Source organism: Blennius ocellaris (assembly GCF_963422515.1).
Source record: "Blennius ocellaris genome assembly, chromosome: 6".
In the NCBI taxonomy this organism is placed as follows: Eukaryota; Metazoa; Chordata; class Actinopteri; order Blenniiformes; family Blenniidae; genus Blennius; species Blennius ocellaris.
This window is the reverse complement of record NC_137655.1, coordinates 8,638,812-8,653,855: the sequence shown is the minus strand read 5'-3', so window position 1 is coordinate 8,653,855 and position 15,044 is coordinate 8,638,812. Positions and strand designations below refer to the sequence as shown.

The 15,044-nt window shown below is 40.5% G+C and overlaps 1 protein-coding gene across 1 annotated transcript in view; it reads left to right on the top strand.

Annotated features, from left to right (window-relative positions):
• ramp1 (receptor activity modifying protein 1) overlaps positions 1 to 14,565 on the top strand; it is a 58,360-nt gene extending 43,795 nt beyond the window's left edge. The window contains exon 3 of the mRNA XM_080498654.1: positions 13,005 to 14,565. Within this exon, the coding sequence (XP_080354780.1) occupies positions 13,005 to 13,260 (256 nt within the window). The 3' untranslated portion in view covers positions 13,261 to 14,565. The remainder of the gene's footprint in view (positions 1 to 13,004) is intronic.
• Positions 14,566 to 15,044: the final 479 nt, after the last annotated feature.

The following is a 15,044-nucleotide window of genomic DNA, read 5'->3' as shown; positions in this document are numbered from 1 at the left end:
CTTCCTGTGCGGGATTACCAACAATGTAGAGCATTCCTTTGTCACACTATACAGAGTAGAACATTAAAAGTGGAGCTCCTCAACAACAGCATTATGCATTCAATGAAAATGTTTTTAAAAATCTTAAACGACCCAAAGTCTCCTCTCCAAACTTCGACATCCACAACTTGAGATATTCCTCAGCTTATAAATATGTATATGTGTGTTTGCCTTGGCTGCAGTCAATCCATCTGCTAGGCTCAGTAGCACAAGGCGCTGCGGGGTGTTTCTGCTCAGCCGTCCGCTCTGTCTGCTGGGTTAGGCTCTTAATTGTGGTACATTATTACATTACTGTCACCCACCAAGAGTGGAGATGCCAAAACATGTTTTTATTTGTTTATTTGCTCTGAAGCAATGTTTGTTGGTGCATTAAAGAGTCTTCCTATCTGGGCATCACTGATGATCCCTGGAGCATAGATACAGGAATTTGACATTTTTTTTGTGAATGTGTAGTTTAGTGATATAATGCCAAAATATAGAGTTTTCAAAAGTAAGTTATGATTATTATTCCAGATGCATCCCAGGCTTGATTACAGCTTTGCACGGCAGTGCATGTTTGCAGAAGTCTCCACATCTTGCTCGCTTTGCACCGCGACTCAGTCCAAAGCTTCTCAGCTGGGTGTGGATCAGAAGACTGGAGGTCAGGCCGTCTGCTGGTTTTCCCCACTGAGCTAAAAACAGATGGGATGAGATGATGTCCATGGGATAGTGTGGTTGCCATGCGTGTGATCAAATAGCCAAAAGTCACCTGCGAAGTCACAGCTCCGGCTCCGTGATTCATGATGAGAAACCCACATGAGGAGGAAACCATCCGTTCACATCTGCATCTCTGAAGGATGCTGCATCTGGATGCAGGAATCTTATAATTGAGACACATTTCATTTGGATTTTCATTTCATGAAAATCCAGATGGATGCTGAAAGAAGCATGAATGGATGAATGCTTTTAGCAGGATGACGATGATTTGAAGAGTGGAAGTTGTGACTGGATCCACCAAGTTGAGGGAAGGAGGATTGAAATGAATGAATAACAAAGTTGATGGAGGAGGGAAAGATCAGAATGGGATGAAATAATATAACAAGGAGGGATGTAGGAAGGGTTGGGATGAATCAATGAAATGAGAAGGATGAGGTGTTTGAGATTGGATCACATTTGATTCGAGAGGATGGAGACAAACAGCATTAGATAGGCTTGAGATGTCACCTTGTTTAGGAACTTTAGATTAGTAATTAGAGTGATGCTCGGAGCCAATGAAAACAAGTTGTTACCGTGTGATGCACTTATAACCGGTCCAGGGTCAATCTGCAAAGCTGTGGTCCGTATAAAAAGTGTCTGATTTTAAGAAACATGTATGCAAAATGTTTTTTTCACTGCGCATTTACATTCACCATGTTTCATAATATGGTTTTGACATTTACCTCCAGAGTGTGTGGAATACGAAAAAAATATATCTTCAAAGCCTTGGTGTGTACAAGCCTCAATGAGAAGAAGTAATGAGTTCTGCGACCTTGTAAGCTCGCGTGACCTCTATGTCAGGTGATCAGTAATTCTTCAAACTCAGCTTGCCCTCAGCAACAGATTATTCCAACTAAAACGCAAGATCAGAAGTTTGCTCAATGAGTGTAAGGCTGGATGTCATGTTTTATTCCCATTAACTTTCAACCCTGCGCTTGAAGTAAAAATAACTATTTCTTGGTTCTACAAGGCTTTCTTTGACCATGTGAGTGTTCCGGGTGTATTCTGTTCAGTCAGTCATGCATGCCTGTCAGCCGTCTGTAATAATTTAAAAACTCTTTTGTGGGTGAGCTCACATCCAGTTACGTGAAAACTCCGACCTCATAAATCCACTGAGCTCAGCTGCGTGGAAACCTTGATAGAAGTTGCCCTTTTTAGTGATTAAACGGCTGATTACGTAGTGATTAGAAGAAGATTGCCGTATGTTTCTACAACTCTAATGACTGGAAAACATCCAACATTGCCTGGATTGCTGCATGCCTGCAGCTGTTATACACTGCAGCTTTATAAGGACTTTGAATTTTAGCCTCAGTTCGGAAAGACGATGATTTGTGTTTGCCCAAATGACGCTAACGATGGGAGGAAAGCAGATTAATAAACGTGTCTTTTGAGATTTTCATGAAAAATGCACTTGTCATGTTGAAGAATATACTATACACTTTTTACTTTTCTGTACCTTATTTTAGAGGTTTGAACAACTCATGTAGCGCCGGCTGCAGATCTCGGGTTTAGATGATACGGTTGATGATGAACAGATGAAACAAGAGATGGGTGAAGTGAGAGCAAGATGAATGGATGCAGGAGGATGGTGGAGCTCAATGGCTGAACAAAGACTAACGAGGAATAAATGAAACGAAAGGTGGATAGGACAGCCAATAAAGAGATGAATGGGCAGGATGAGAGAAGGGAGATAACCGGATGACAGAAGAGGATGAATGGATGAATGAGGGAAGGGTAAGTAATGGAACAAGATAGATGAATGAGGAGTTCGCACTGAAGAGACGAGAGTGATAAAATGTAATGGGCGGGAGGAATGAAGATAAACGGTGAGTAGGGGAGGAATTGAGAACGAGGATGAATGAAGAGATGTTTGAAGAATTAGAATGAATCAATACACATGTGTGGGCTGAGAAGGAATGACAATGAATGAGTAAAGAAGGGGAATGAATGGATGTAACTGACAATATGAAGAGTGAAGAGAAAACAGACAAAGAGAGGATCATGAAAGAAGTGTTTTACAAAGGCTGGAATATATTTTTCATCATAATCATCCTCCAATATCTCACTTTCTTTTTTAAAACAAATTGTTTTTCTCCTATAACAACAGAAGAGAGACACATCCAAAGGTGTTTCTCCACTTTAATTGAGGCTGCTTCTTTTTTTATTTTCGTAGTCCTCCACATCAATACTGCAAGCATTCCCTTCCAGAACTCAGCACTCGCCCCTGTTTCCGCTGGTGCTGGAAATTAAATCCCTTTTACTCTGAATATTTCCTTTCTCATTTAATTTTCTCCTTCTCTCCTCCTGTGGTGCGACCATGGATTTCACATTGGAATGCCGTTTCCCCTCAGAAACGAGTTACTCCTAATAGCCACTATTTAGTACATTGAGATACTCTGCAATGTTGATTATAGCACAATGATATAATTTCTGATTTGCACAAAGCAGTTGACTTACACATTGCATTGTGTTATATCTGTGAAACTGCTAATGCAGTCACTTGCATTAGTTCTTGTTAACTGTGGATATGATGAATGGCGTTGTAAAACTGGACGAACAATGTTGATATTATTACAAGAAGTAAAAAAAAATCTGCCATGCTTCAGCATGATTTTACAAATAATAAAAAAGATATTGTTAGTTTGTAAGTTGCGAAAGAATGCAAGAGTTACCAAATGTGGTCAAGAAGGACTTAATGCAGTATGTCAGTATAACGCAACGTGGACAATAGCAACCATACACACTTTATTCAACAGATTATTAAAAAATCAAAGCATCTAGAGGAAAGCAGAAGAAAGAAACTTCACACAGAAAAGCCTCAATGATGAAATGAAACCTAAGTCTTCTGGCTGTGAGGCAACCGTACAAACCACTTCAGCACTTCACCACCGTATGGTCTGAATTCTGAACACTCCTTTAAAATATACTTAAGGGTCACTTTTTTTGCCCGATTGCTCAACTCTGCTGTTTTGCGAGTTTGAAACTGGAAAGTCGCCACTGAATTCATAAGCACACATGTATCATGCTCTGCGAGAGGTTTCGTGCAGCTTGTTTGGCAGTTTTCTTTGGATTTTTCTCAGTTTCCAGCAGCAGGTCAGCATTTGTGAACGCTTGGCTCATTTGGAGTAAAATGACCACGTCGGACGGAACATCTGCGTTAGTTTATGTTTCCACGTCAGGTGGTGATATTTGACTGCAAACGCGAACAAACGTTTACACACCCACGCACACACATGCATGCACACATAAATCTTAACTTGCGAAAATCAGATTCATCCCCGAGTAGAGAAATACAGAAACCGCTTCAATGGAAATGGACACATTAAATAGAAGTATATCTGGAATCATACAAACAATCAGACACGAACAATGTGTGTCAAATACAAATACACACTCTGTGAGGACCATCTGTTTGCATCATGGTACTGATGGGTTTGAAACCGTTACAGGACCCAGGGGCTGACAAAGTGAGAACAAATATAAAATAAGAGCTCTGTATGTGTGCATGTGTGTCGAAACATTTTCACCGTCCTCAATAAAAAACAACTCAGAAACGCTGCAAGATATTTTAGCACTTCTGGTTGCGGTGACGGTGACGGAGGAAGGAGAATGTGGGAACTCAGCAGAATAACAAAGTTGAAAAGAAAAAAAAAATATTGTGTCAGATTTGCTCAGTGGTGACAGTTTGTCCTGTTACTTTTTTGGTTTCTTTTTTTTTTTGCATTTCCTTAGCTTCAGAAGGGAGGACTCTCCTCTCCTGGTGATACCTTTATGCTCTGAGGTGATTTCTCCAGGCAGCCATGACAGAAACATTTCTCTGGGCTGAATGCAGGAGACAGAGAGGTGATTTTGGGTGACGGTCTACAAACAGCTCAGTTCCATTAGATTTGCCAGCTTGAAGTGACCAAAGCGTCTGGGATGGATGTGATGGATGGTAACCGGGCCATGTCTGAAAACTGAGAAGTGGAAAATCAGTCTGGATATCTAATTGTGTATGAATGATGGTCTCCTTTAATCTTTCAGTCCCTCACTTGCTGCGACACTTTGATGCTTCGTGGCCCAGTTTTCTCCAAAGTATCGCTCTTATTGAATCTTACCATCGCTGCTAAAATGAACAAAATGATAATGACCGCCGTGCCGTGCGCTCGGCAGCACAGTACCACGACTCTGCCTCTTATCGAACCTCATCGTTTGGGAATGTTTTTCTAAAGTGCAAAACCCATTAAATTAGAACTGTCTGATCTTCCTTGATTAAAATATTTGTGGCTACTTGATATCAAAGTTACTTTTTTCAGATGTGTGGGGTTGATAACAACTCATCAGCCAAACAAGACTTTTCACACTCTCTACTTCAGGAGAAATTATCTGAGGTGTTTGCATAATAAGGGGCAGAAATGTTTTCTCTTCCCAAAACCACATTGCCATAAAAAAGGTTTTAAATGGTGGTTTGAGATGTAATGACAACAAATCACATCATCCAATTGGAAAAGTCAGGCTGTATATATGAATACAATAAAAAGTGTTAGCAAGACAACAAACACAAGCTTCATGCAATTTTGACTGACTCTTCTGCACCCCCTAGCGTCACGGCTGTGAACTACTTTATGGCACGTATAACAGAACTTCCGGCTCGAACGGATTGCGGGAAGAGATTGTTCGCTCTCTTAATTGCAAATGTGTGCTGGGTTCGAAATTTTTTCCACAAGCTAGCTTTAGATTTGAAACCAGAAGACGAATTTTGAGATAAAAGCGTTGTTTAGGCTACAACAATTGTGTTTGCAGCTTTAAAAATATCAACTTTCTATTACCAAGGAATTTAAACTCTCGAGTCTTGGCAGACAAAATGTCCCATTGTTAAAATGTTTTCCTCCCACTTTGTGCACAGCCACTAGGCGTCACTGTTCGACAGAGCTCGGTTTACAGACAGCAGGCCACAAAGAATCAATGAAAGATTATGACTCAAACGAAAACGATTGTACAAGCTGCATGCGATACGACTGCTTCGCTTTATTATTCCAGGACCCAGAGTTTGTCCTTGGACATACCTTTCTCCGTATCCACTGTTCAATATTGAGTCATATTTATTGTTCAATCCTGCACACTTGTTCTACTTTTTCACGTGGCCCACCCCTTCTTTATACTGACATGCCTATCACATTTGTTGCTTTCAAATATGAACATATTTTTCCCTATCACTATGGCAGCAATATTGAGTATATTGCCTGCTTCATGAAGATTAACACGTTTGTATCATTCATATACTTTGTTTGTATCTATTCATCTCTGCCACATTTGGCATCCCGAGAATGAGATTCCACTGGTTAAATCGGCTAAAACGACCTGAAATCGAGCAAAAACAGCCTTTTGATGTCTGAAATTTTCAAACTGCCGCATTGGTGTAAGTCATTCTTTTAGTTGTATGAAAAACTGCACAGTGTTTGGTAGATAGTACATGCTGATTGCTCACTATAAGATTTTAGTGCTCCCATTATAAAATACAACTAAACTAATAGCTATGCTTTTTTTGTGTGTGTATCTCATTGGCAATCATGACAACTTGACCAAAAACATTGGGCCCAATCCACTAAAACTTCCTGGATCTCAAACAGGGTGTGATTAGGATCTGATATACCTCATCTGTTTTTAAGATGCTTGAAAAGGAGCGTAAATCATCTCGGCCTTGTGACGAGACACTCTTCATGACTTTTGGCTGCAGACCTTATTATAGGATTTCTTTCTGCGTTGTACCTCATACTTTGACTTTTTGACTGATCATCTCAGACATTTCTTTTTCAGTAAAGTTAAGGTTTATTTGTTTGAATTATCCAACAGGTTTGATAACTTCCTCCACCACTCCATGATACCCCATGTGCTCAATTCAATCGTGGCAAATGTAAGCAATAATACATTCAATACCCCCACTGGAATATCCCCATGTCTGCATGATGTTGCTCATGGTGTTCTGATAGTGTGCAAATGCAAACAAACCAACTGCACAATGTATGTGTGTCAGCATGCTTGATACGGGAGTTTTTTTTTTTTTTTATCCAGTCACTCCATGATGAAATTAAGCAATGAACATGTTTCCGGCAGATCGTTCCTGTGTAAACCGGGCATAAAGCATGCAAAGCCCTCATTTGAATCCTCCTGTTTGTGCTTGATTGATTCATGGTGTTATTCTTAGTTGATGACACATACAATGTCTGCAAAGTGAAAGCCAAATCTGCTTGCGTGAGCGTGCAGTTTAGCAACAGGATTTAATAAAATCCTGCACCTGTTTAATGACCTTGCTTCCTTTTTCTAAAAGCGCACACACCTGCAGCGAGGCCGGACCGGCTCCACTCAAATGAATAAAGGAGCTGCATTTTTCTACAAAGACTTAAAAGTCGGTTTGAACACTGACAGCTCAGTGGGACCCCGGAGATGTTTCCCACTCCAATCGCAATTTCAAAGTGAGGTTTAACACGGCTAAATATAAACTACTTCTAAATATAATATGACTCCGAGGTTGTGGAGAGGACAAAATCTGTATTCTTTTTTCCCCCCTGTACTTTAAGTGGATTTCCCTCGTGACATTTGACTTTTCTTCTGACAGAATAAAAATATGACATTGGAAGTCAACTGAGAATAAAAGGCACTGTACTGTGTGCGAAAGGTTTCTGCATAAAGCACCGCTGTTGTTGTTTTTTTGTTTTTTGCATTTTCGTGACCACCGCCAGTCCTCCCTGAAGGTGAATGGTCACATTGTATCATTACCTACTCTGGACCAGGAAGGGTAGTGTCACACTGCATACGTGCGTGGGTGTTGTGGGGCTGCTCGGTCTACAATTAGACCAGGGGCCTAGATCTCCACCAAGATGAAGAATACAGATTACCAGTGTTTTCCAACAATGCCCAGTGAGTACTGGGGGGGATTCTGCATGTCCGTGAGTCTTGTCAAAAGATGGAGTGATTTTCACCCATGCAGGTGGGGCTACCAAAGAGTCCTGAAGACTGGTCCAGGCGTGGCGGAGCTTCCCAGACTGTCACCACCCCAAGCCAATGGCCACAGGCTTGGAAGTTGACTTCCAATGTCATATTTTTATTCTGTCACGCAATGCCCAGACACCCAAAGGACCACATAAAACAACCGCCACCCCCAAGGCCCCCGACGCCCTCTCAGGAGGAGCGAGGCAAGGGGGCACCCCCATACCCAGAACATCTCCCTTGATGTTGTAGATCGGAGAAACAACACTGGTTTTGTGAGAGTACATTTCTACATCTCTTGCTCTATTTAAATGGATTTGTTTATGAATCAAACAGTAATTGGTTAAAACATATTTTTGGTGTGAGAGGAGGTTTAACCAATAAATCCATGCTTCACCCACCCAAAACCATGCTTTGAAAGTGAAACAGTGTGAATTTGAGCACATTAGTTTGCACAGTAATGGATGGCGGTGTACCCTGTCTTCACTCTTAGTCACCCTGGACAGACTCCAGCTCCCCACGACCCTTAATTGGACAAATCTGTATGTAAGACAGATGAATGATGAATGTAAAATTGAATGATGAATGTAAAACAAAAGAAATTGAGTCTCTCCTTCGCGAGCTACATAACCATCACTGCTGACAGAACTGCTGCTTTTTGCTACTGCAGATCACGTCTGTCCTTCTGTCTTCGCTGAGATGATAGCGGCATGTTACATAAAATATCGTGAATCATTATTTATTTCATAAGTGCCCCATCCATCCTACTTTCAGAGCTGCCCACTTCTCATACCTTGCTCTGTGAGTGTCACTGGGAGTGATGGAAAACAAAAAGTCCTCACTCATTCCTGAAGTCACCAGAGGAGCTTTGTTCCATGTTGGTTTTATTTATTCATTATCCAGCTTTTATTTATTCACATTGTGCCTTTCGGTGCACAGATCAAACTGCCGCATGCGGCATCCTCTGCTTCGCTTGGCTGTCTGTGCCCAGCACTTATCACAGCTTGTTTCTAGTGTGCCAGCCAATTAGGCTGCTCATTTCATGTTTCATGTTTGTTACATTCCCTGTCCATACCTCTGAATGTTGATATTTTGAAGAGAAAGTTTGTGTTTTTTAGGTTAATTTCCTTCATTTTTTTCAAACACGTACCATGTACCTGTCTAAAACAAGTGATTCTATATGTGCCTGGTGTCTAAAGTGCCTAAAGCTATTTAAAGGTACAGTATCACGTTTATGCATGCTGAATTCTGCTCATGTTGCTGTCAATAAATTATTTATTCAAATGTAAGGATGTGAAACGGTTGTATGAAGCAATGGATAAGTAAAAAAAACCCAACTAGGATTCACTTCAGAATTTAGAGATGACACAGCAAGTCTTCTTTAAAAGATGGTAAGATGTATAAGCTGGGTGTGATACACTGAGAATGGCTGGATTATCTAGTATCAGCATCAAGTTCGTTTTCTGTTCTTTTTCTCATATATCTTCCACTAAGAAGTGGAAAAGTTCCAACTTCAATTCTCTAAAAATTGTATAACATGCAGGTGCTGTGTTAAAAATGAATAAATACTTTATCGCCAGCTTACATTAGCCTCATAAATATATCTTGCCTCATCGTTGGATGAAAATTAGTGGCAGTGAAGCACTAAACGAAGCTGGAATGCTGTAATTAAAGCTGTTGTGGGATGGACATGTTGCTTTTTAGCAGAAAACTCTTTTCTTTTTGTGTCGCTTCTTTAATACCATGTTTCTTTGCCACGTCCACACAGTCACAGTTTGAAGGAAGGAAACATAAAAAAGCTTTCTGGGGTGGTTGGCTTTGGTAATGCTGATTAACGTGTGCAGCAGTGAACAGACTGACTGACGTGGCTGTTTTAGAGATGCAAGTAGGATGAAGACCAGTTTGTTGGATAGTTTGATAAACTGGTTTTGAAGTGTTTATTTTAGGATAGCATAAATTTTTAAGCAACAAATGAGTAAGGAAAAACGGTTTATATCCTGCTGATGTGTTCCAACAGCATCTGCAGGCTTCTGACGTGTCGTTTTATATATCAGGTGATCTACCGCTTCTTGTTGTTGGAGTGAATTCCCCTTCGTACGTGTTTTAGATGTGTCTTACCTGTTCTTGTATATCTTGTTCCAATGGGACGTGTTCTTTGAGTTTGTTTGAATCCTCTCGTATATGTTGATTCTTTCAAGTTTGTTTGTCATTGTCCTTATTCTCTCTCGATTGAGAATGCTTTGAATGTTTTCTGTGGGTTTTTTTGTTGTTCGGATGGGATTTGTGATGTTGAGGCTTTTTGGAATTCTTTCCTTGTCTCTGCATCGGATGTAGAATTTGAGCCGGTTCATGTGGCATGGTCCCTTTTCTTTCAGTTTATCTAATCGGAGGAAAACTCAGACACAATCAATTTCCAATTCTTCCACATAAGAATGAGTAAAGCTATTGTAAAGTTAAAAAAACAACAACAACAAAATGAACATAATTAATCTGTTTATGTATGTTATTGCTATACACTGTGACTGCAGAAAGTGTTTCATTATTACCATGTCACATGAATGACAACAAAAGGAGTCTCATTTTGAATTAATGATGATTTAGGATTATTTGTTTGATGGAATTCATCATATAAACTGAATATATCTGATTACAGCTAATAGTTTTACATTATTTTCATTATATCAGAAGCAATATTTTCTTCCATGTGTCACTTCTTCTTCCTCTCCGGGGTCTTCCTGGTTGTGTCGGTGTAGCAGCGGCCGGTTTCTGTCTGGTTTTAATAAAAGAGCTTACTGTGAAAAGGTCATGCTGGAGGAAGTTCTGATTCCTGTTTCTCTGTAAAGGACATTGCAGTCTGTTGTTACTCTGTGTGAGAACTTGGAGAGTTCTGATCCATATTTCACTTTGCAGTTAGATTTGCTTTGCAAATGAAATAATGGACAAAGGCACCTTAGAGTCACTAACATATCATGTCTTTGGGAGATTTTATATCAAGGAAAACACAATATATGACTGCATTTATTCATTTTAAAGACTCTACAGTACAGCATTTCTCTTTATCTGCAGCATAATCAAAATGCTATTTTATAAATGAGAGGGAAAGCAAATCATTTTGACTTTGACTTTTAATATAGGAAAAATATGTACTCATTCAGTTATATTAAGTTTCTTTCATAGACCTGGAAACTAAGTTAAACAGACGTTGTATTGAAATCAAGAAGTGACAACTGTGTCCATTTGTGACAACATATAAACAACACAAAGCTGCTAAATGTGCAGTGCTTCATTTCCTTACAAGTGTGAAGTTCTTTCCACAAATACATGCATGAAGAGCAGGATTTGTGGGTATCTGGTTATTTTGGATTTACGTGATCCAGGCATCACGAAGAATTTATATATATATATATATATTTCTTTTTTACAAACCAGCACAAGTTGATTCACAGCCCCTATGGAGGTGTTTTTGATGTTGTGCTACAGAAATTAAAACTCCATAATAACACAAGTTTCGCAAATGCTTAATCCAGAGTCTTTAATTCAGTGGAGCAAGTTGCTCAGATGTGACTGTTTAAAAAAAAACAAAAAACACTGCGACTGCACTTTAGATATTGTATTAACCTTTAAAGAGAAATGTCTGGCTTCAGCTGATCAGGGTTTTTTTTAAAGGGAGAAGGGACCTGCTTTGCTGATTATCACACAAAAAAACATCCTTGAAGCTTCCCTTCCTTCATCTCACATGTACGACTAAACATCTCTGTAAACCTGCCCTGCTATCATTACCGTAAAGAGCATGTTTGTGGCGGTTTGGGATGCCGCTGTAGTCCCCAAATCCTCAGACTACACCCAAGATAATGCATTTCTGAGCTGATATGACTTCATTCTGAACCAGCCATGTTAGCACCATCAATATTCCTTGGTGTTTTTTTTTCTTTTTTTTCTCGATTGCTACAAGGAGAATGCAATATGGAATATATCTGAAATTAGATTTTGCGCACGTTGTCTCCTTCCTAGGCAAAATGGCCCTGGGGCTGATATTACTGATGCTTTTAGTCATGAAATCCTTCAGTAAACAATGAAACAGACTCTCTAGTTCAGTGACGTGCTGTGAGGTGAGCTTACCTTAACGTTTTAATGTAGAAAACGTTTAAACGTTTAAATATTGGCAGGTTTTTACAAAAACAGATATTTCACCTTCTACGTTTTCAAAACTAGCGTTGTTCAAACCAAATCTTTCTTCTTTTTTTTTTTTATTACAAAAACCCACATAAAAACTTCATTAAGAGCTACTATTAGCATGCCAAACCTGAAAAACACAAGAGACAGCACATGAACCATGACACTAGGCATTCACCCTCTGTTGACCCTGACAGGCTCCAGCCCCAGAGGCCCTGGTGTGGATAAAGCAGGCACAGATGGAAGGATGGAAGGATTTGATGGACGAAAGAGAGTAAAGCAGCAAAGAAAATAATAGTATTTATTGTCCGTTCTCAAGGTGTTATACTAAATATAAGCATTTTTCTTAACACGTTAAGCAGCGCTGAATGCATGTCGGTCGAAAGGCTGAACACACACAGATTGACTCACTCCATTGTCTGTAACATAGAGTTCCAATTAAATGGAAAACACGTCGGCGCGGAAACAACACAGACAAGCATGCTCAGTAAGTAAAGCACGCACACCAGCTCTAAGAAGTCCTGTCAGGTTTAATTTCAGCCTTACCACAGGTTATGAGTTGAACCGGTAGCCAACCGACATCTCGCTGTGTTCACCGCCACAGCCTCGACCCCGCTGTTTTTCATTTCAGTCAGTGACTCATAAACACCACCCCCTCCAAAAAGATAAATAAATAAAGTGCTCATTAGACCATGCAGTAAGACCTGAGTTGACTTTTTATGCTCCTCAACTGATCTGTAAAGCCTGGAGGAAACAGCAGAGGACCGAGGTTCACACCCAGGCCGAGTGAACCTGGTACCTGAAGTGTCACACGGTAGTGCCGCAGCCCAAAGCTGTTTACAGAGCTGTCCTGAAGACACACTGTGTGTAAGGACATGTGGATATTTAACACATGAAATCTGAGCTGTGCAGAGCAGATGGATGGATGGATGGATGGATGGATGGATGGATGGTACAACGGTACAACTATCTGTTGTCTAGAATTCTGCTGTGTTGTCTGTTGTGTTCAGAATACTTGGTACGATTTTGTTCTTGTCTTCCTCCCTGACTCGATTGTCTTTGTTGTTTTCCTCTGTGTCTTCCACACACAGGCTTTACGGCGAGCTGACAAACTGCACATACCTGGTGGCACTGAAGATGGAGTGCTTTTGGCCCAACCGGATAGTGGATGAGTTCTTCATCCGAGTCCACCGGCACTATTTCCATGACTGCTCGCTGTCCGGACGGCTTCTCAGGGACCCTCCAAACCGCATCCTGGGCCCCTTCATCGTAGTACCCATCCTGGTCACCCTCCTCATGACAGCCCTTGTGGTGTGGAGGAGCAAGCGCAGTGAGGGGATTGTGTAGTGAAGACGGGGAGGGGGAGGACATCATAAGACTCATGAGTTGAGGCACTCAATATGTGTCTCTAAGATTACAACATATGACTAAAGTATATCTTCTCCTGAGGGTTAATATTTGGGGAAAAAGATTTAAAGAAGACCACAGTTTCTTTATTATGAACTTGCAAAAGGACCTAAATGAGCCACAAACCCAGGCACTTATTGGGTGATGGTTTGGTGGAGCTGCACTGACGCAGGACTTGTCTGTTGTACGTACCCTCTTCATGGACTCGGTTTACAGAGCACCAAGGGGCTGAAATGAAACTTGATTCATATCTGTACCAGAACACTGCCCCCCCCCCAAAAAAAACCCATATTGTATATACTCACAAAGCGCTAAAGTTTGCAAAGTGTTTTAGATGTGATGAAAATTATGTTCAATATACAATAAATATATACTATATTTGGAGGTCATACAATTTATGTCACCTTCAACAGCTCAATGGAAATGGCATGCAGTGATTAAATAATAAAGACACAAGACAGATACTCAGAACTGTTGTGGGGGAACCCGGGGATTTGCATTTTTTTTAGTTCAACGTAAGATTTATCTGTCAGCAGAGTCCACTAAATTGACGTTTCTCTGATGCAATTTTTGTGTTTTCCTGTGGTAATTCTGACGGACACACTACGAATCCTCCAGATGGCCCTCCGTTGAGCTGCAGAATACAGAGAGAGCAGAAATTAGTTTTCATTTCCCTTTCCTCCAGACGGCTTGGCTCATACATCCTCACCCTCGGTGCACACCAGCAGCAGGTTCCATGCTTTGAATGGGAAATTAACTTCCATAGCATAATCTACATAGCCGGGAAAACAGAGGTAATTGCTGAAGATTGACAGGTTTACAAGTAAGAAAAAGCACAACAAAGTAAGAATGATGACAGAACAGCCCCCCCCCCCCCCCCCACATCACCAAGGAAACTGAAGTGATGAAAAGAGAATAAAGAACAGAGTACAAGATTCACAAATGATACAGTTCCAACTACAGAGACAACACTAAACACAATGGTGTTAAGTTAGCCAACGCACATCCTGGGCGAACCTCGCCGTTGCCTAAAGCACAGCTTGTGTATCGTGGACCTTTCGGTTTCTATTGATTCGTGATCTCCCAGCGAGCTAAGAGTGTGCCGCGTGAACTGTTCCCTCATTGATATTTTTGAATGCTCTCTTTCCTTTTAGAGATTAACTGACCTCCAACCTTCCTGTCAACAAAACAGACTCTGAAACACTCCCACACTTCCACAACGCGATTCCCACTTTGTACTCTGTGCCAAACGCTCACTCAAATAAGAAGGCGATGCTTTGAATTGTCTCGTGTTCTGTTGGAGTGACTTCTAATGATTTTTTTTTTTTTAATCTGTTATCATGAAGAAAGTTCAATAAAATGTCTGATTGTTGTGTCTGATACACTGTGGGGGGGGTGCTTGTGTTTCCCTTGAGATCATGATGGTGTAAAATAGTATTTGAATGTGTTAAATATTAGTCAGACTCTCTGCATTTATACATGCATGGTTTGGCAGAGACCATGGCCAGTGTGTTGACAAACACAGTAAGTGTCACCAAATTAACAGTCCGTCAGGAGGTAAAATATATAGCATTCTTTAAAAAAAAGAAACTCATCCCAAGAGTAGTAAATCTTTAACAACCTTTAATTTGACTTGATAATTGAGCACAAAGCCATAACACCAGTAAATACTATTTTTCTTTGAGGACGGTCCAGTTGTTGCCTTTCTTTCCATCCTCCATGTT